Consider the following 21,323-nt stretch of genomic DNA (forward strand, 5'->3'; position numbering starts at 1 on the left):
CGTCTGACAGCAGGACGGCATCGCAGCTGACATTGAATTAAAATCACAAAATATACCGCGTCCCCCATCCGATCCTGGCGGATAGACAGCCGTGAGAGCCACGCAATTTGCGGCACAGACTCCCCCTTCGAATCAGGTCGTTGGTGTGTGAGTTGCGGGACCCGTCTTCTCCTGCCTTTGTGCTCTGCCACACAAAAGCCCAAGGGCCGAGCGCCCATCTTGTGGCAGTCGTTGATGCATGCCGACCGGGCATTACTCGAGCTCACACGGTTTCTTCCACATCGCCCGGCATCCGAAGACCCCTGCCCATTCTTTCTCCGTCCTGTCGACGGGTCCATGCGGAAGGTCTGAGGAAAGGGCGGAGCGGGGGGGACTCCCCTGTAGGCAGACGGGTCCCTCACGCAGAGTGTCATCTGTTTTGTTGCATTTCGCCGGTAAACGGATGGCGTTTTCTGTTCACTTTCGACGGCCACATCACTCACACGCAACGCCTCTCGCGAGAGACAGCCTCGTTCCGCTCCGCCGGGGTGGGGGACCTGCCCCTGGAGCGACTGATCTTCCTTGAACGGATCGGTAACTGCGATACCGTGTTCATGGAATTTCGGTCGAGTGTGGCCCACCCCCTGTCAGGACCTGGAGGAGGTCTGCGACACTGCTCAGTCTACGTCCTACCTGCTGAGGTGAGACGCCAAGGGGTAGGGGCCGCTGAGGAGGACGGATCTGCCTTCCTCTCTATCTCAGACGAGCTGGGTGCGCGGCTGCAATAGTGCTCTGCATCATCACGCCTCCACTCCCTTAGACGCTCCGCATTTCCCGACCTTGCAGCGCATAAATATATCAGCAGCAGAATCAGGTGTGCTTCCTATAGGCCTTGCGAATTGCCGTGTCGCGTCCTCTGCCTGCGCATCCGGGTGTGGCAGCGGATGCGAAATTTCGCTGCTCATCAGTGGGTGCCATCGGCCCCTCCGCTGCCATCGGCCTCAGTGATTGCGCGAAGCCGATGGGTTCCGTCTGCTCTGGATAAAATGGGAAGCTTATCCGCGCGCCGGCCACCGCTGCGTATTCGGGCACAATGATCAACACGCTCCAGCTCCTCCGCTCGGCGCTACCGGCGGATCCATCGCATCGCTGCGACGGCCAGGCTCAGAGCCGCTGGGGTCGTGCGGCTCCTTGGACAGGCGCTCGAGTCCCCAGGATGCGCTAATGTCGGGCAGATGCGGAGGTCGCGTATCAGAGACTGGCCGCAGCCCGATGATACGGTTGGCTGGCGTCACGAGTGCTGCAGCAGAGGATCCTATACGCATATGTGCGGCTTGAGTCTCTCAGGCTGTATGAGAAGAGTCGGCGCTGACCCTGCATTATCGCCCTGGGAGTCAAGTGGTCCTCTGACAGGCGAGAGCCATGAGCTCCTCCATCAGTTCTTCGAAAGCTGCAGGTGTTGCTGCGCTGCTGCTCATGCAACTCCAAAGGTGCTTCCGCCTGAATATGGCCCTACACGGATAGGCAGCCCTGCAATTGGTATGCTCACATATGTGTCTCCGCCGTGAGGTGCGTTACAGTCCCCCCTCCTGCAAAGACACCCTCCAGTGCCTTCCTCGGGTTACCTCGACGCTGAGAGGGCCGATGCCGAGACACGTCTTCCTTCCCTTTTCTACCGTCACTTCCACTGCGCGGTGTGCGCACGTATTCGTCCCTCACCTCTCCTCCTCTTCCCCTCCGAGAGGAGGAATGCGAGGCGGCGTGTGCATTTCGTCTGTTACCGACTCTTCGTGTGCGTATGCGTGTCTGAGTGTGTGCGCCCCAACGCCTTCGACTGCAATCACTCCCCCTTTTTCCCGGCGCGAGGATTCCTGTGAACGGATGTGTGTGAAGCTCTCTCTGCTTAGACAGCGCACCGCGTGCAAGAGGGGCGGGGCAGAGAGACCGTGCGGAGCAAGCGAGCGAGAGAGAGCGAGAGCTCCTTGTACGTTGCGGAAGAAATATTCGTCGAGTCAATGGAGACGATAGACGCAGGAGGCCGTGCACACTCGACGACTTTGTGCGATCATGGGTCATGCCGCGTAGCGCCCCCCCTCCTCTCCCTCTCCCCCTCTCTTCCTCTTGCATCCTCCCTTAGCAAGTCGATCTGTTCCTCGGCGAGTGCCACGTGAACGTGTGTGTATATGACCGTTAAAGTCGACGCGAGCCCTCATATCGCTTCACCGCCCGCGGAGCTGTGAAACATAAGAGGGAAACAGAAATGGAGGGTGCTGGTCGCCGCCCCTCCCCCCACGCGGCTACGATAAGCTTTCGCTATGAGATGCGTAATTGCAAGACGACAAGGCGGCACATGCCCTCGACCCCTCTGTGGGCTTGAGCTCATCTGCTCTCCTCTGACAGCCCCTTATTACTCATGCAGGAGTACTTCGTGCCGTAGCGTGAGAGTGTGCTTACCATCTCCGGCTATCACCAAAGCGTTTCAGCAGGTACTCGCGCGTCAGCTTTGCTGTCTGGACGGACTGTGACGCGCCCTGCGAGCCAAAGCTATTCATAATCTTCGACACAACTTTCGGTAGTGACGTATTGAGCACGACAGTGTGGTTGTTTACCAGGACACCATCGTTTACGGGGTAGTAGAGCAGCATCGACCGCACCTTCGCCGTCGCATCCACCTTTGCAATATTCCGCTTTGTCCGCTCCAGCATGATCGCCTTGGCCGGCACCATCCCATCGCACACGGCGAGCGACTTCAGAACTGCCTGGTCGGTGATCTCTGACACCTTAAACTGAATGGTGAGACTGAAGACGAAGCGGATGATCGTCATGGTGAGCCGGAACGTGTCGACTGTCTCGCAGTCCTGAATCTTGTTCTCGGAAGGCTGGCATGACTTCTGATACTCAGCGGACACTACCAGGTTCTTCGTAAGGTCCTTCAGCGCAATGCCAGGAAGCATGTACATTGCCTTTACATGGATGCCAATGTACTTGGCCGCGTCCTGGTTGTCGTAGACGTTTACCTTCGGCACGTTGTTCTCTGTCTCTTCGTCGGCGAAGGAGCTGAGGTTTATGATGGCGTCGACGATGCTCCGCGTCTCAGGATCTGCCTCTGCGAGGGAGCCGCACATGAAGCGGAAGATGCATCGGCCCTCGTTGAGAGTAGCAGCAGCGCCGTTGACGGAAAGGAAGTCCCAGGTCTCCGTCACCACTAGGGCATTGTCGGCCCTCTTCGGGTCGATGTCAGAGCATGTGAGGGCCAGCAGCTCGTACTGCTGCACCTTTGTGCCGCCGGGTGACTCGCTCGCGCGCGAGCGGGATGTGCCAAGCACCAATGAGTTGTTCACGTAACCACTCTCCTTGCCTTCACTCGAGTTGGGCCCTGATAGCTCGCTCCGTCCAGTTGGCGATGCACGAGAGGCGGAGAGGGATGGGGCCGCCATGGAGACGGAGGCATCCATCTGTAGCCCTCGAGCATGAATGACGAGCACTGGCTGCCGCTTGCTACGCTGCTGAGCAGCGTTCTTATTATGTTTCGTATTGCCCTTGCCGGCTGCCCACGGGCGGCGCCGCTGGCGGAGCGTCGGGACAATTTGGCAGTACGCCAGTTGCAGAAGCATCAAATCCATGCGCCATGACCCGTCGATAGACCGCCGCAGCACTGCCTCAACCTCCTCCAGGCGCGCCACGCGGTCCTGCAGCGTTGCGCCAGCAGCGATATAGTCGAGGTCTTCTTGGAGAAGAATGCTTGCGTTGAAGCCACCCAGCATCGACCGGCCGCCCACGCTGGCTTCTGTCCCCAAACTCGCACTCATCATGCTCTCCTCCAGAAGCGTCCCTTTACTGTTGCTGCGCTCCGCAAGCCGTGCCACAGTTCTCATGAACTGCCGAACCGCATTCTTGTCCACGGCATGGAAGCTGTTTGTAAAGCTCATGTTGTTGAGGGTCTCACTCATTGGGTCATAGGAGCAGGCGCTGCGGTCCACGGCCAGGCTGAGGTCGCGCAGCGTGTGCAGGCTGGCGTCTGATAGAGTGCCGCTGAAGTTTTTCATTGCGTTCTCTGCGGCGCCACTGCCACGCTGCGGCGTGTTAGTCGCCGTATTCGCAGCATCGGAGACGACGACATCAAAGGCTATCGGTTGGAAGCGAAGCGCACTGCTCTGAACCGACTTGAAGCCGTCCTTGACAGTTGCGTGGCCCGCCGCCTCGCTGTGGCTCCCGGCATTGCTGTGCTTGGAATTGCTGCAGCACGCGCCCATTCTGCCGGAGCTCGTAGTGAGGGAGAGAGTGAGGGAGAATTGAGAAAGCGAAACGAAAAGATAAGGCGAGGGAGTGCGACGCAGCTTTGTACAGCAACCGAGAGGGTCGCAGCCGGCGAGCATGCGCGCTGACACGTCGCTGCGTGGTGGATGGCCTCGTTCACGGAAGACAAAGAAGGTGCAGAGAGGCTCTGTGAGAAAGAGCCGTGTTGGGGATGCCGATGCAGCTCTAATACGCAGAAGAGCCGTACCAGCGAGAGAGAGAGTGCGTGTGTGTGTGTGTGGTGAAGAAAAGGAACGCGCGAAAGCCAATAAGAGAAGCAGAAAGCGCTTACACGCTTCACTCGCAGGCGGACATGCAGCGAAGCGGAGGATGGGGTGGCCGCTTTCCGCCTATCGCGCGGAGGGGAGAAGGGGGAGGGCGGTGATGATACCAACACGAAGAGCGGAAGAGGCCGCACCGTCAAAAGCACAAGAGGGTGGAGGAGAGAAAATTATACGAGGAGAGAGTGAGACCGCCGAAGAGAACACACACACACACACACGAAATGATGAATTCGTCGCGGTGTTCGCAATGGTAATACTCGCGGAGCGGACGGGAGGAGGGGGGAGGAGGAAGTCGTCAAACAGCAGCAACAGAAGGCGGCGAAACACAGTGAGACTGTGGGGGTGGGAGTGAATACTAACAAAAAACACCGGAGGACGAAAGCGAGAAGATAACGCGAAAACGCGAAATAAAATGAGTGAAAGGGGTGGTGGTGGTGTAGGGATGGCACTATCGTCTCGTGATGAGACACACACACACACAATGGTGAAGAGAGCGAGAGGGGGGGGGCTGGAGAGACACGGCTGTTTAGCCGCTATGTTGGACTGGTAACGGAAGGGCGAAGGTGTGGCCTAAGACGTTTGCCGTGCGCTTATTTTTTCCTGTCCTTGATGATGAAGCAGTGCTTGTGTATATAAGAGGTCTTTACAGCAAACGAGAGGGGAGGAGTGAAGGAGAGGACGGGCAGAGAGGCGCGAGTGAGTGTGCGTGGGTGAGAGGGGCAAGAGGACGAGCCGAAGGGGAAGCCAAATGCCATCTAGTGAGCGTGAAGGCGTAAGAGAGACAGAGAGAGACCCGGTTGATAGGGAAGAGCTTATCGGTGATGATGGGTTGGACGTTGTACGGGTTCGGGGCAGGAAAAGTGCAACAGGTGGTGATGGAGGGGAGGGGGGAAGGAGTAAAGGTCGGCAGTCGCTGCCCCGCAACGAGGAGGCCGGGGCTTTCGATGCGCTAGAGTGATGCAAATTGAAGTAGAGCGGTAACGGCACTGGAGAAGAGGAGGGGAGTGAGGAGCGGCGCGAGATGCAGCCGACAGGTGAAATCTCTTTGTTTTCTAAACGTGCCCATTCTCCTACACACATAATGATGGGTATTCCGCTCGGCCCCCCTCCCCCTGAGGCCTGCTGGGCAGGCCCATCGCATACCGCAATGCAGCCGTCAACATGCGCTACAACAGCGCCCGCTCAGTCGCCTGAGCACGGCCTCCGCCTCAAGCTCGACTCGGCCGCCTCGAAGGTCGCCGCGCAGCCTCGCCCGTCATGCGAGTCGCTGCGTGACGCGCAACTCCACCTCGGGCGTGGCTCACGCTCTTCACCACCAGCAGGCGGCGGGAGCCGGGTGGGATACGTTCGAGTCACGCTGGCGCTTCGCCCACCGTCTCGATGGCACAAGCACGTTCGGTGTTTCAGCTCGCTTCGACGCATCGCCGTCCAAGGCATGGCCACTGACACCACTAGCGATACTCCGCTCTGCCTTTGTTGCGGTGTGAGCACTTCACCCTGCACCGCCACCAGATCGGGTGGCTCGGCATACGGCAGGGGGGGAGAGAGAGGAGGGGGAGGGGGGGCGCACGGCATCCTCTCCTCTTTTCGTTTCCTTCTGGACGGGCCCGCTGCACCGGGAGCAGGTGGGCTAACGTGTGCACATGCCAGTACCGTTCATCGACCTTTGCACCGCGGCCACGTCGCAGAACCCCCCACTCTCCTTCCGGAGCACTTTTAGCGCCATTCCGTCCATTGTACTTGCGCCGCACAGAGCACAGGCTAAGGCCCGGGATGGCGCACCGCATCACTGAAGAACTGCAAGCGCGGACACGCAGAAAGCGAAAGCGTATCTTCGGTGATCAGTCGATAGAAACGGGAGCGAGCCGGTACACAATGTGGTCATGACCGCAGCCACCTTGGGCACTGCGCCAGCCGAGACCTCTCTGCCGCCACTAAGAGTTCGCAATGGCACCCCAGGGTAAACTGCAGGCCCTCGGCTCCCTCCCACAGAGTGGGTGCTCAACACCAACGCTGTGCTGAGGTGCCTCCCCCGCACCCCGTCATAAGGGTAACAGTCGAGGCGATCATCGAAATAGCAACGAATACAAGAGAGAGTGAGAAAGGGGGAGAGAGGAGCCGCTCCAGCATAGGGGCACCCCTCCCCCACTGAGAGCCTTTGTTGGGTATGCATGAGGCGCGCTTAATATTGGTGCGCACCCAGTGGATCGACCCACCACCCCCGGGCTTGCTGATGTGTGTCCGTTCACCGGCGTATCCCTTTGCCCACCGTCAGTATGTTGCTCACCTCCTTCATGGCACGCAGAACTTGAGCAACAAAAAAAGGGAGGCGCCCACGGAGGAGGCGTGTCCCCGCAGTTGTATATACCCCTCTCCTCCCCTCTCCCTCTCTCTATCTACCCCCTGTTGCCGGCGAAGGCTGCCGCTCCCTTATCCGTTTCGCTGTTGCTCTGTCTGGTTCACATTTCGGCATCTCTACGCCACCCCATGACTGATGCAGCTTCCGTTGTGCAGCGCGCATGCTGCCCTTTCCGTCATCATGTGTCTCCTGACGCATAGGCACGCGCACCTGCCCTACAAAGGCACAGCTCCCACCCAGCCCTTTCACTCGCGCAGGATTGAAAAGAAGAGCGCGAAAAGAACTCACCAAAAAAAAACACCACGCAGTCCTTTCAGCTGCTCCTGTTGCCGGCCTTTCTGTCCGGCACTGGCTCGATAAGTTCTTTTGGGACGCTGAAGGGAACTTTGGCGAGCAGTTCATCAGCCTCCACAAACACAAGTCGAGGAGGGGAGGGTTCGGTCGCCGCAGCCGCCTCGCCACCGCTAGCAGCGGCGGCCTTGGCATCCCGTGTCCCCAGGCTAGTCGAGCTCTTTGCACTTGCTTCATTACTTGGCGATGCGGTGACAGCATTACCGCTAGCGCCTCTTAACAGAGCAGCACTGCCGCTATCGGTGCCGGCAGCACCGCCCACACACTTGTTTCCCTCAAGAACGTAGTGAATGATTGCCTCAGCGTGGAAGTAGCCCCACGGAATGATGACCTCGCCGTCTGTCTCCTGCTCGAACCATCGGGTACAGTGCATCCGCGCCACCTCGGCCACCTTGCGCTCGCGGTGCTTCCGAATCACTGGGAAGGAGCCAAGCTGGCTTACCGCGATGCTGGATGGCAGGCGCTCGCCAAGCGCGTGAAGCCTCGCGGACTCCTCTTCGAGCAGGCGCTGCACCTCGTGCATGTCCAAGTCAGCGTGGTTTCGCAAGTTAAGCCCGCACGTGGCAGCCAGCTTCGGCTTCAGGTAGCACTCCTGCAGGCGCACCTTGGACTCCATGGATTGCAAGAGGTCGTAGCAGACGTCCATCTCTCGGCAAATCTCCCTCATCACCTCAGGGGAGTAGAGGGTGTTGTCGTCTGCCTTCGCAAGAATGGTCTGGCGAAGGGCATCGTTTCGCATGATATCCTCGTACTCCTGCATCTGCTGTCTCTCGGCCTCCTCGCTGTCACAGATGCCCTCCAGCAGCACGACCGTGTCCTTGTTCCGCTTCACGGCATGGTCGATGTATTCTAGCACGTGGTCATAAAACTTGATGGAGGCCACATGCAGCGTCGGGATAACAGTGATGATAGGGTGCGCCAGGTGACTCTGCACATGCGGTGGCCCCACCTCAGCGGCACTGGCGGACACAGCCCGAATTCGCGTCCAGCGGCTGCCAACCACGACAAGCTCGTCGTACGCGGAGCGCAAGAGGCGATTTCGCCTTAAGGGCATGGCGCAGGGGTAGGGAAGGAATAGAGGGATGGGGAGGGGAGGGGGGGTTGCCGCGTAAGACGAATGGAGGATAGAGGGAGAGGGAGGTAATAGTACACGTGAAAAAAAACAAGAAGAGGGGCGACGCAGCTGGCCTTTGCAAAGGCTCCAAGTTCTGTGGGGAGGTAGATTGGCGGAGAGTAGTTCAGGAATAAAAGATAGCCTAGCGAAGTTCGCGTGCTGCGAACAACTGATGCTGCCTTGGGTGAGCAGGCACAGGAGACGCAATGTGCGTCGCGCCACACGCACAATGTCGACTGTAAATGCAGACAGAAACCCGTAGAGCTGAACAGAGATTAAAAAACACAACTCGCTGTATATGTGTGTGTGTATCGCCGTCTCATTGCTGTGCCGAACACGGAGAGAGCGAGAGAAAGGAGGCGTAAGCGGGCGAGTCGCCGTGTGTGTGTGTGTGTGAGGGGGGCGACGATGTATGATGACGCACAAAAAAAGCACAGATTGAGAGAAAAGAGAACCGTCGGTGGTAAGAGCGGTGAGAAGAGTAGTGCCGCAGCGACTGCACGCAAACTGTGCAGATCATAACAGCACAGGGGTTGGGGGGAGGAGGAGGGGGGTGTACGCCTTAGGGTCTGAAGGCTCTCCATGGACTCACCCATCCTTCTATACCCCTCTTGCTCGCGTGCCTCAGCAGAAGAGGGAAAGGGGAAGGCGAAAAAAAAAAGAATAGCCTGCAGGCATAGTTGCCTTCGTGTCGCTCACCCGTTCTGCGGCACGATTTCGCCAACGGTGGCTTGACCGCATGCCCTGCTCGGGGGGGGGAGGAGGGGAGGGGAAGCAGGAATGTCTGTCCATGCGTTGTTTTTATTGCTCGTTGCGCTCTTATTTGTCCTTTTAGTACGCGTGTGCACGCCTGCGTGTTTGTGAGGGCGCGGTGCAAAATGTTAGAGAGAGAAAGGGGGGAAGGGAAGACTCCGACGCATAGGTGCGATAGTGTGTCGGCGTCGGTTACACGACCAGTGGGCCAGCAACGCGCATATTCCCCCCCCTACGGCGTCTCTTCCCCGGAAGGAACAAAGCGAAAAGGGCACACCGCCATGCGCACCCTAAACAAAGCGGCGCACCTTGGGAATGAGTGCAGTCGACAAGCGGCGCTGATGCTCTGCCCTGAGCTGAGTGAGGGCCCTCAGTCTCTGCTCCAGCACCAACGCGGACTCGCTTGTGAGGCCATCAATGTTGCGCGTTATCAGCTCCTGAACAGCAGCCGCAACGGCGGCGTCCTGAAAAGCAGTACTGCCCAGAGTGTTCGCCTGCTCAAGGAGCTGAAGCAGCTGGGCCAGGGAAAGGGCCTTCATGTTGGCGATCAGCTTGCTCGACACCAGCTGCAATACCCGACGCGACTGAGGCAGCAAGCGCAGCAACTGCACGGTAGTGTCCTTTCCTGTCCTGCGGCACGGATCACCGCCGTCCACGCTACCGCCCAGTGCCAGCTGCTCCACGGCGTTGACGTAGAGCTCCACAATCTCGAGCTGCGACACCACAGATAGGTAGGTAGACGCACTGTCAAGCATCTCGGCAAGCTGGGCCGACAGCCCGTCTCCAACACGCTGCAGCGCAGAGAGGCTTTGGGCAGCTTGCTCGATCTCCATTACGCGCTGGCGCGCAGCGGGCAGCGACGATGATGACAATAGAGGAGGAGTGGGCACCAAAGCAGCGCGGGAGGGAGAGTCGTGCAACGCGGCGGCGGCATCGACCGATAACGCTGCACCAGGTGGGAGTGCTGGTGGTCGCGACGCCCGGAGCTCTGCAGACAAGATGGAAAGGGAGACTAGGCCCTCGACGTACACACTGAAAACCGCCAGCAGCTCATCAGGCGTGAAGTCCGTCGATAGAAACAGCGCCCGACTGGCCATCTGCTGCGCCAGCTCGAGCGCGAGCGAGTGGGTGCCGCGGACCGCCGAGAATAGCATCGCTGTTGAGCGGGGGCACGTGCGAGACATGTCACGCGTAAACGCACTGAGCAGGCGCCGTTGCAACGCTTCCGAGGAAATAAAATCCGCTCTGCCCGCACTGACCTCCTCTTGAAGGCACGTGTAAAGCACAGCAACGTCCATACACTCCAGCTCCTCAAGGTGGCTCAGCGCACGCTGTCGAACACCCTCCATGGTTGCAAGGAGACGGAATCGCACAGCTGCCGGAACAACGCTCCATGTATCCAGCACCTCAACGCATTGGGCAGGGCTAATATCCTCCAGGTGCTTCGTCAGGTCGCGCAGGGCCGCCTCCGTCAGCTCCGGTGGCGTCTCGGCGGTACAGGCACGGCACACCGCCAGGCACTCCTCGGTAGTCAGGTCTGGCACGAGGGGGACGAGCTCCAAAGCCACGCGGCGATACAGCTCGCTCTCTTGCTGGCCGAGCTGCGGCATACAAGTGAAAAGCGCGACCAGCTCGACCGCCTCCATCCCCTCTAGCTGCAGGAAGAGCTCCGCCAGAATTCGGTCTACCTGGGTCGCATCCCAGAAGCCGAAGAACGCAGCACATTGCAGCACCATGACCATGTCACCGAGACGGGCGGCACGCAGGTCGCACAATTTGCCCGTGAAGTACTTGTACTCGCCTCGAAGCAGATTGCGCTCGTGGGAGTCGCGCGTGTCTTCGTAGCGGGACTTGACCCGAGCCATTCGTCGCGATATCTCGCCCAGCGGCACCGGACGCTCTGAGAGGAGGTAGTTGCGCTTGGAGTGTTCCAACTCTGTCAGGCTACTCTGGCGCCAGAAGACGTACCCGGGTGTCCTCTTGCTAAGCCAGCATGAAGAGCGCTGAAGCATCGCGTGAGGCTCGTCCCGTGCCTGTGCGTGTGGGCACAAGCACGTCTGCGACTGCGCTATGCAAAAGAGGAGGGGATGCTCGGGACAGCTTGGCGGCAGGCGAGTGAGGGACGAATAGGGAAAGTGACCGGGGGTGAGCTCTGCGCGAGCGTAGACAACAAAGGTGAAGGCGAGGGGAATGAGCACAGCCGCTAACGCAGACGTGTTGATGGCCCTTGCACGGTCATTGCTATCGGTGGTCTTGGACGTGATTCAAGCGCGCAGAGGGACGGTTGACCAAAGGAAGGAGAAGTGTGGTGGGGAGGGGCGGAAGTGTCGATGAGGTGTGAGAGAGGGTGTGAAGGCGAGGCCGGCGCAACAGCAAGAGGCGACACAACACTGTGTAGCGGTGAGAGGAGGACAGGCGGCAGTGGCTTTGTGGTAAAGAGGCAGATAGGCATGTCTGTTACGAACGCCTACGGCGCACCCTCAATTTCCACGACTTCGTCCAGCCTTCGCCACCCATGGTGCTTTTTCAACTGCTCCCCCCCTCCCTTTCACTCTCGCCTGCATTCAGAGAGGAGGCGTGCACTCCAGTGGTGATTCGATTCGCGGTGAGCTGCTCTTCCGCCACACAGAATCAGCTGTACGCGTGGCGCAGATCCTGTCCTTCCCGTTCTGCGCAGGGAAATGCCGCCAGCGAAAGCCTTCGTAGGCGCTCTCTGCCCGCGGTCGTCAAAGTGCCAACGTTGTTGCAGCCCACGATCGATGATCGGTGCCCGCGGCAGAGCGGATAACCCCTCAGACGTGGCGCCCAGCTGCGCTACGCCGCTGGGCGCCTGGGAGGGGGGGGGCACCGAACGCAAAGCGCTGGAATACAGCGGGCAAAGACGGTGCAGTACCTGCCACCTGCCCATGCTCCGTTGGCAGGTAGAGAAGGAAATAGCGACGGAACGCGCGGGTGAACCTGAAGGCGACTCAGGCATTCAAGCAGAAATATGCGGGCATCCAGCGCGTCAAGCACATCACAGCGCGCGAGCGCACGTAACGCGAGTCAGCCCCGCTTCGCTGTCGTGCTTGAGCGGGCCGCCACAAGCTGCATTCTGGGCTGCACCTCAGGCCCGGCAGCGTACGAGAGCTTCATGAAAGTGGATCACGCAGCTCCGCCAGCAAGGTCTGCAAGGCTTGGGTGCGCGTCACCTGATACCGGCGCAGTGCCTCACACGTCAGCAGCCCAAGAAGTGGTGGCAGCATGCACCTGTCAAAGAGGCCACCAGCCTTTGGGCGGCTGTACTCGTCCAAAAAGGGCTGGAGTAACGAGTCCTCATATGGGCTCAAAGTTGCCTCGAAAAGCTGCCCAAGGCGCCGTGCACAGCGCTTTGCAGCCTATTTGTGGATGTACGTGATGACTTCCTGACGCACTTGCGGCGCTGAGGCTGCAGAAGCAGCAGCTCATGTGGCCACCAAGATCACCGATGGGGGCGGTGGTGGGGAAGGCGACGGCGAGCATTGACGGCTAGCCGGCGAGGTGCCAGCACGTACCTGGAGGCTCTCGAGCTCTGCTAAGAGAGTAAGTAGCGTACAAGCAAGGAGCGATGAAGGTGGAGCCGGCGCTGCTGCAACAACAGCCTGCGCTGTCGGCAAGCAGCGTCCCCTCTCCATGGTTTGCGTTTTGAGAAATTACCTCTGCGGCGGTGGGACCGGTGCGCTGTCCTGTAAAGGGTTGACACTGACCCAGACTGCAACTATCATTGAGCTGGGCAGCAACATCTCACGCCACCCGCCCTCGTCACGCTGCACAAATCCGTCCAGCGTGCACTTCCTTCGATGAGAGAAGGACGTCTAAGGGAGCACTACTGTGCCGGTGAGGGGTCGTGCGCCGTTGTTCTCATCACTGCAGAAGGCGCAGAGAAAAGGCTGACTCATGGCGCGCGTGCCTCACGGTCCGCAAGGGCGGAGATGGCTTTATCAAGCTGACGTAGAGACACAGGGGTACCAGAGGACGACTGGGAAGAAACCGCGGCCTGTACCCACACCCCAGTGCAGAGAGGCTTCGGCGGCATGAGGCTCGCTCAGGAGAGTACTCAGTCGGATGTAGCGCAGAGGTCTTTATGCCCTCGCGGCCAGCCAGCGTCGCAAACTATGCTGTCCACAGTGGTGCCTCCGTAGCCAGATGCGCTACGATCACGGCCTTCTCACGGATGGTGAGCGCCAGCGCAGCATCGTCGTCCTCGCTGCTTCCCTCAAGAAACTCTTCAGCAGCCATGGCTGCCCACTGGCGCCGGTATTGCTTCAGCTCGATGGCTACACTATCCTTTGTCTGCACAGCCGCTGACTGCCGCATCTTCGTTACAGCCGTGTCTGAGTACTTGGTGCCCACAGCGAACTGCAGCTCCCGCTCCAGTAACGAACTGCTGCGCTGCGCTGCGGTAGCGCAAATACTTCAATGCAGTTACTAAACCCAGCGCCACTTCGGCCGGGCAACTTGCTACTGCTACTGCCACTGCCTCGCCTCTAATATTGCCACAGCACTTGGATTGGTACCCCGTTCACGCCCTTGAATAAACGCCGCCAACTCCACTGTTTTGCGCATGCTGAGGAGGCAATTCACCTCTGACGCGAGTACAGCGTTCACGGGTACAGCAACTTTACTGCGGAGCCCCGTGGGCGCGCCCGAAAAAACAGCTGTCGTTCGCAGGAGTCCTGCCGTCATCACCGCGCCCATACGGATCCGCCTCTCAGCGCTTCGCTCACCTCGACAGGAACTCCTCTGCCGGGATCGCGAGCACGTCCATCCTCGCTACGAGCTCCAAAAGAATGCGCGCCCGTGTTTTGGCGGCAGGGCTTGCCGCTGCCGGAACAGGGGCTCGGGATGGGGCCGCATCAGCGCCGCCGCTGGAGCCCCTCCGCAGGCTGGGGAGAACTCGCCCATCCATGTACTGCGCATGGCGAGAGCCTGTGCGACATTTGTACGAAGAGGCAATCGTGCAAGATTGCTTGGGCCTATTCTCTGCTTGGCTGTGTCGCTGGTGTACACCCATAGGGAAGGGGGAGGGAGTGGCCTGATAAGACGCAGAGAAACAAAAAGCGGGTCTATTCGCGCCCATTTAACCTGCTGTTGCTGCGTGGGGCGCGCCAGCACGTGCACTGGTATGAGCGTGCCATTCACGTGTGTGCTAACGCGCTGTGTGCGTCCTCTCGGCAAGCGAAACGGGAGAAAGAAAGGTGCCAGAGGGGTACAAGGGTGGAGCAGGGACAATAGATGAAGACGAGTGGGACCACCTGCGGCCATGCCGCCCCTCCTTCTCGCTTCAAGGCGGTGCAGTCAGTGGAGCGACAGGCGAGCCGAAACGAGGTATAACCAGGAGAGGCGTAGGCATCGCTCCCCTTTCCTCTGGCCACTGCGTCACTTGCCAGCAATGCGCTTCCTCACAGGGCATATACGCGCAGGTGCGCCACTGGCACGGCAAGCAGAGGGTAGTAGCGCACACTCGGCGGCGGCAGACGCGGGGGCCAGAGAAAGAGGGGCCCCTCTCGGACCCTTTCTGAGGACCTTTTTCTTCCCCTCTTTCTCCTCCCTTGCTGTCGCCGCCGGAGATCAACCATCGCTTCGGAAGAGACAAGGCAAGAAGGGCCGGCACTTGTGAGCAAGCGTGTCTCTTCTCTCTGCCCCTGATGGGTAAGTGGCTGAATGCGCGCTTGCTTCGCTGGCTGGTTTGGTGGGATGAACCTCCCCCCAGAGGAGCATCACTCAACCACAGACGCATCCACTCAGCAGTGCTCATCAACGCGAAACGAAGCGAAGCACAAGAGAGAAGGCTGGAAGGCAAAAAAAACGGAAGAGGGCGGAGTGGAGGAAAGATGAGAGAGAGAAGTCGGGATGAGGGGCGGATGATGTGCTCTCTGCGCATCAGCACTGATGCAAGTCTCGCCCCTCCCCCCACCTTCTTCTCATAGAAGGTCAAACACAGAGGCATACATGTCAGCCTTTCCCGAGAGACTCTCGCTTTCTCCATCGCTCGTTTACATCCATGACATCGAGCCCGACAAACGAAGGGGCGGCGTGAGAAAAATAAAGAAAGGAGGGAGAGAGAACGAGGCAGAGGGAGTACAAACAGACGAAATGACGGCGGAGTGGCAAACCGCAATGACATCCGCACCGAGCGGAGGTGACAGGCGCCCTTCACTGCTATTTCACCAGCGAAGAGCATTGCGCGCAAAACAAACGAAGAGGGAATGGTGGTACGGGAGAAGCGCAGCGGTAGAGAACGCGGAGCACACGTACACGCAGAGGTAAGCGCAACAGCGGGACACAACGGCAGCAGCGTCGCCAAGTTGTTGTGTGGCACAAACGCAGTGAAACACATTAGGCGCATATTCGCCAGTTTAACTTTGCTTCGCTTTTGCCTTTTCTCTTTATGGAGGTCTTACCGTAATGTCAGGGCTGGTGAGATGCCATCACGGGTGGACGCCAGAAGCTTCTGCTGCGTCTGCATAGAGCCGGTGGTGTCAAAAAACTGCATGCAGAAGATGCAAATCTCCTCTCGCTTGTACAGTTGCGACGGCGGCGGCATACGGTCACCACGACGAACTTCTATTCCCCATTTCTGGCGAAGCTCTAAGATGGACTTGTGCGTGATGGCTCCAGGTAGCTCGTTCACGTAGAAAGTCTGGGTGCACAGAGCACACTTCTTGCGCTTCTGAAGCCCCTGGCGCACTCGGAGGCTGAGCTCCTCTTCCGTAGGCACTTCCTTCGTCTTCTGCAACATCGAGAGTATTACACCGGGTGTTGGTGTGGTAAACCTCCTTGTGAGCGCCCAGTCAATCTAAGGAAGATCAATGGAGCAGTTAATGTGGAGCAGGGCCCCTGCCGTTCTACGGCTATTGGGGGTTGGGGGGGAGAGGTTGGAGCTTGGGCGTGCGCAGGTGCGTGTGCTCGCATGCAGGTATGCTGTCACTGTTGGTTGCCTATGGAGGGGGGGCGTCGTTGAGCAAAGTAAAGGAAACGTGAAAGCAAACACACATAAAAGAGTGGCACGACGCGGCGTGAAGAGATGAAGGGAGCTGCGAGGACGGAAAAGACGGCGAAACGGGGGCGTACATGCATGAGTGCACGCGTGTTACGGGTGCTGAGGAGCGATATGTCCTCACGCTCTCGCTTACCTTTTTACCCATGCACTGCGCGCTGGAGGGTTGCGAGTGAAAAAAAAAACGGGAGAAAATCCGCTTTCTCATTTCCTTTGCTGCTTCTGCGATCTCGCAAACAATGCGCGAGAGAGCTCCGTGAACATGCCGGATACTCTGGCGGCGACCTCTCTGCCTCGACGCCTCCCACCTCCCCCCGGGAAGGGAGACGATTTGACTGCCGGCTGATTCTTCCCTGGGGACCCATTACGCTGGCTTTGCTTTGCTTTCCTCGCTATGTGGTGTCTACCTGAAAGCGATTCTATGCAGGTAATGACAAAGAGAGACGGCGTACCTGACAATGGCGTAGAGGATTTCTGCCCCACTTGAATGTGCCTGCAACGATGAATTTTTTTTCCGAGCGAACCCATTCTCCTACACACATAATGATGGGTATTCCGCTCGGCCCCCCCTCCCCCTGAGGCCTGCTGGGCAGGCCCATCGCATACCGCAATGCAGCCGTCAACATGCGCTACAACAGCGCCCGCTCAGTCGCCTGAGCACGGCCTCCGCCTCAAGCTCGACTCGGCCGCCTCGAAGGTCGCCGCGCAGCCTCGCCCGTCATGCGAGTCGCTGCGTGACGCGCAACTCCACCTCGGGCGTGGCTCACGCTCTTCACCACCAGCAGGCGGCGGGAGCCGGGTGGGATACGTTCGAGTCACGCTGGCGCTTCGCCCACCGTCTCGATGGCACAAGCACGTTCGGTGTTTCAGCTCGCTTCGACGCATCGCCGTCCAAGGCATGGCCACTGACACCACTAGCGATACTCCGCTCTGCCTTTGTTGCGGTGTGAGCACTTCACCCTGCACCGCCACCAGATCGGGTGGCTCGGCATACGGCAGGGGGGGAGAGAGGGGAGGGGGAGGAGGAGAACTGCATGGCATGCCCCCACAGAGTGAGCACTGAACCCCTGAGATATCACGCAGCGGTGTGTGCTCTCGCACATCAGGAACCTCGAGCCGTCCGAGGGCAATAAAGGCAAAAAAAAACGGTCATCAGCAGATCGTACGTGTTGGTGGTGTACGCTGTGAAATTGCTGTAGACAGTGTAAGAGAGAAGAACGGGAGAGACTTCTGAATTTCTTCAGCCGCCAGCGTGTTTACCACGGAGCCTAACAGGGCGTCGCCAGGGTAACCTTCTAGGCTTGTATGGCAGCTGCCGCATCCTCACACTCAGAGTTCTCCGTGGCGGGCTCGTAGCCGATTCCGCTGGTGTCACCTTCCTTCCTAGGAGAGGAATCGGATACTTCGCGCCGCCAGCGCTTTTTATAGCCATGACGGTGGTGATCGTCCCTCCTTGATGGTCGCTTACCCTTCCTATTGGCACCCTCCGCTGCAGGGTTCGGACCAGGCACCACTTGTGCGTCGCCATCCTCGATGTCGGGAGAGGCATCGGAGCCATGTAGCTCGTTTGCGTCGTTATCGGGCGTCGCCGTTGAACGCCCGTGGTGGGCCATGACGCTTGTGGGGTGTGTGGCCAGGGGCGCGGCCACACTGGACCCTTCCTGCTGCGCGTCAGGGGCGCCTGCAGTAGGAAGCGGCATTGCTGTGTAGCTCATCAGATGCGGCATCCCTTTTTCCTCGATGTATGTGTAGTCGAGTGTGCTCAGAGTGAACAACGCGCGTGTGCAACGCAGCGAAACCTCAAAGCCGAGATAGGACTCTGCGCCGCTCAGCATGCCGCTCTCCGCCTCATGTGAAAGCACTGGGGCGGCACAGGCATCCTGCGCTTTTGCGAAAGGCGGGTTGAAAAAGTCGTAGACGATGCGATCACACACGGCATAAAGTGGGCCGTGGGTTTTCTCGCCATTGGTGAGAACCTCCCTCATCAGCAGCAGAAATGCAACGTTAAAGAAGGCGCTCTCACAGCCATTACGCACCAACGTGTTCATCAGGAATGTCAGTGCGATGTTAACATCCGCAGTGTTCACGCGCCAGTGGCGCAGAGTAGAGTGAACAACGCTAATGTTCTTTGGCGACGCCAGACGATGAAAAAAACCGTTGATGGCCACCTCCCGCTCAGAGCTGATTGTCGATAGGGCGGTGCGGCCACTTGAGGCGATAGAGGGAGGTCGCGCTTCTGATGTGGCCCTCTCCGGCCGCCCCAACCCGTCAGCGTCCACAGAGGCGCCACCATCGCCTGACTCCAATGCCACTTCGGGAAGATTTACAGCTACAAGGGGCACCTCGTGCTCCTCACCGAAACGTTGGCTCCGCGCACTCGCTTTCCCGTCGGACCGTCTAGCGTCCTCATCGCTCGTTTCGTCATCTATCATGTCCTTCATGTCCTCAATCATCTCCTCATGCAGGCCCTCCAAAGCAGCTGAGTTGACGCTCTCGGTGTCGTCTTGGTTGCCTTCACCGCCTGCATCAGCCGCCTCCTTCACAGACAATGTCTTGTGCTTTTTCGACCGCTTCGGAAGAAGAAGATTCCCTTTGTAGCTGCATTTCTCCACCAGCTGAAACACTGAAAACGTGAACAGCGTAAAAACTTGCGCTCTGTGAATAGCCATCACCCGACTTGAGTATTCCGAGAGCAAGCCGAACACAAGCTTGATATTCTCTTCCTTGTAAAGGACAGAGGACGCCAAGGCGTGCGCAGCGACCTGCACAACAGGATCGGCAGCCATCTCGCCCTGCAGCAGCAATTGCAGGATTAGAAGTATTTCTGCCAAGTATCCAACAACAATCGTCACATCCTCACGTCGACGGATGTCTTTGCAATCGAGAAAGCAGCGCAGTACAGAAAACCCGAGCTCCAAGTAATCCAGGGAAACAATCGATGAGACGCTTTGCCACTGTTGAGGAAACATTACTAGGAAGGACTTCTGCTCGCTTTTCAGCTGCTCAGCAGTAATCCTGACGTACCGCAGAGCGCAGCGACATACTGTCATGTAGTGCAGCACGTTATCCAGACTTTGGTACATCGCAGTGTCGAGAGGTGACGTGACCTCCTGCGTCTCGCCAGATCCCTTGTACCCAATGACAGTTTCCTTGTGCTCCTTTGAGGCACGCTCGACGGCTGCAGCAGTGTCTTGTAGCTTGTCGAATATCATAATGCTCAGCGGTTCGAAACCAAAGTTCAAAAAAGCGCTGATTTGATGTGAAAGATGTATCTTTGTGGGCAGCGGAAGGTTGCACTGCGGCGTGACTCCTTGGTACATGCCTTTGATAAAACGACCGCGCTTGCGCAAATCAACATCTTTCATGGCCTCAAGTGGATCCTTTCGCCGCGGCCCTAGCAACGAAAAAACAGTGCCAATGGTTCCACCTCCCCTTGCGCCCCTCGGTGAGGCACGGACAAGAATTCCATTGGAGGTAACAGCACCATTTCGGCTACGGGCTACAAAACGCCATCTGTCGCTCGTTTGCTTGCAATCACGGAACTGCTGTCGATTTAAAAGCACAGAGAGCATATGGTCCGGAGACAAGTCACCTGTGTGACCGAGTAATGTCATACGTGCGAGCTCTTCTGCAGGAACACACCAGATTATGCTTGCGATCGCCGACAGCACAAATGAGTTCCACTTCCACAGCTGCTCGTCACTTTCCAGGAGGCCATTTACTTGCCTTTGAAACTCCTGATCGAAGTCCCCGTACATCGCATCTGATGGTTTCGATGAGGACTGTGAGCTGCCATCGAGATCGATTTCGCTTTCTTCCTCAAGGTAACTCTCATTCATCGCCTGAGTCCCTTTGGGGATGCTATCACTTTCGTTCTCCTCATCCTTTTTCTGATACTCCCCCTCCCAGCTGTTCGGGGCCACATTCCTTGTGTCATCATTGGCTACCCCACCGGCACTGCCGACGCGGGAATAGTTCTGGTTTATCACAACAAGAAGGAGCTCGACGCCATGGTTTCGACAGAAAGCACCGATGATTCTCTCCGTGTCCACTGGGTTTCCCTTCAGCAAGTACGTAACGACCGTCAGAACAATTTCAAGAATAACGGTGTCTTCACGGTGCAGCTCGCCCCTCGTTCTCTTTTCAGCAACTGGCGCAATACACTGAACTAGTAACGCGAAAAACTCGTCTGTTCCGCAGCGCGCTTTTATCTTTTGGAGCATGTCATTCTGGAGAACCTCATTGGCCGAAAAGCGAGGGATCGGTAGCAACATTACTGCCAAAAGTTTTAGAAGCTGAGGAAGCAGCGTATCACTGAAATTCATCCCGTGCGACAAGAGCAACGGTACGACCAGCTTCTCTGCCACCGACATTTCACAAATGAATGTGAATTCTGCACGACTAAGATCGCTTCCGGCAAGCTGAGCTTCAGCGTTATCATCGTCATTGTCGGTATCCTCTCCACTGACTTCATTAAAGAGCTGTCGCTCTCGAAGTGTCTCAATGCGCTCTACAATGCGGCTGCGCTCGCGCAGGAGCCGGTTGCGGAGCAACTTTGCCGCCGCACATGCCTCAGAGACGCTAGACGGTGACGGAATTCGGTTCAGAGAAATAGTCAGCGCATCAACAGAAAGCAGAATCTGTCGCCTAACGGCCTCCGTAGACATGTCTCTATGAATTCTTTTTCTATCTTCTGGGTCTAGTGTATAGGCGTGAAAAGAAAGAAGATAAGTAATTCTTGGTGTAATCGATACGCCTTGCGTAATTGAATGTGGGTCGCTCTCCACAGCTCGAGACTCAAAGAATCCTCCAGCAATAGTCACTGTCTTCAATAGCAATGTGTAAAAAAAAAGAGACAGGGTAGGCTACTTAATGGGGGAGCATATATGCGCATATAATAATAATAATATTCATTATTATCATTATTACGAAGCAATTCAGTAATGGTGCCTACTTCACTCGCAACTGCTGCCTTCAGCAGGCGCGTTGTAATGATGACTGTGCACGAGTTTATCAGCAAACAGCAACGTCATACTAGTGCGCCGCTGCATTTCCTCGCACCGTCAAAAACGCGGCAGGCCGCCTCCCCAAGTTTGGGTGACATGCCGGCGGATGAAAGAGTCACGGTTCGCTCAGATTTTGTTTTCCGTTAGTGAAATGTGGACACTC

At 57.9% G+C, this 21,323-nt stretch overlaps 6 protein-coding genes across 6 annotated transcripts; all 6 read right to left on the bottom strand.

Annotated features, from left to right (window-relative positions):
- Positions 1-2,429: 2,429 nt before the first annotated feature.
- LSCM1_05791 (uncharacterized protein) lies at positions 2,430-4,355 on the bottom strand (the record flags this gene model as incomplete). The annotated part of the gene is made up of 1 exon (XM_067323230.1): positions 2,430-4,355. The coding sequence occupies one exon, from the start codon at positions 4,353-4,355 to the stop codon at positions 2,430-2,432; it is 1,926 nt and encodes a 641-aa protein (XP_067179865.1).
- A 2,876-nt stretch (positions 4,356-7,231) lies between these two features.
- Positions 7,232-8,323, bottom strand: LSCM1_05792 (uncharacterized protein; the record flags this gene model as incomplete). Its single annotated transcript, XM_067323231.1, has 1 exon — positions 7,232-8,323. One exon carries the CDS (start codon positions 8,321-8,323, stop codon positions 7,232-7,234), a length of 1,092 nt encoding a protein of 363 aa, XP_067179866.1.
- A 1,103-nt stretch (positions 8,324-9,426) lies between these two features.
- On the bottom strand, positions 9,427-11,148 carry LSCM1_05793 (uncharacterized protein; the record flags this gene model as incomplete). The annotated part of the gene is made up of 1 exon (XM_067323232.1): positions 9,427-11,148. One exon carries the CDS (start codon positions 11,146-11,148, stop codon positions 9,427-9,429), a length of 1,722 nt encoding a protein of 573 aa, XP_067179867.1.
- A 2,119-nt stretch (positions 11,149-13,267) lies between these two features.
- Positions 13,268-13,471, bottom strand: LSCM1_05794 (uncharacterized protein; the record flags this gene model as incomplete). Its single annotated transcript, XM_067323233.1, has 1 exon — positions 13,268-13,471. One exon carries the CDS (start codon positions 13,469-13,471, stop codon positions 13,268-13,270), a length of 204 nt encoding a protein of 67 aa, XP_067179868.1.
- Positions 13,472-15,554: 2,083 nt separating this feature from the next.
- Positions 15,555-15,896, bottom strand: LSCM1_05795 (uncharacterized protein; the record flags this gene model as incomplete). The annotated part of the gene is made up of 1 exon (XM_067323234.1): positions 15,555-15,896. The coding sequence occupies one exon, from the start codon at positions 15,894-15,896 to the stop codon at positions 15,555-15,557; it is 342 nt and encodes a 113-aa protein (XP_067179869.1).
- Positions 15,897-17,449: 1,553 nt separating this feature from the next.
- Positions 17,450-20,821, bottom strand: LSCM1_05796 (uncharacterized protein; the record flags this gene model as incomplete). Its single annotated transcript, XM_067323235.1, has 1 exon — positions 17,450-20,821. One exon carries the CDS (start codon positions 20,819-20,821, stop codon positions 17,450-17,452), a length of 3,372 nt encoding a protein of 1,123 aa, XP_067179870.1.
- Between the last annotated feature and the right edge of the window lie 502 nt (positions 20,822-21,323).

This window comes from Leishmania martiniquensis, chromosome 16, assembly GCF_017916325.1.
Source record: "Leishmania martiniquensis isolate LSCM1 chromosome 16, whole genome shotgun sequence".
NCBI lineage: Eukaryota > Euglenozoa > Kinetoplastea > Trypanosomatida > Trypanosomatidae > Leishmania > Leishmania martiniquensis.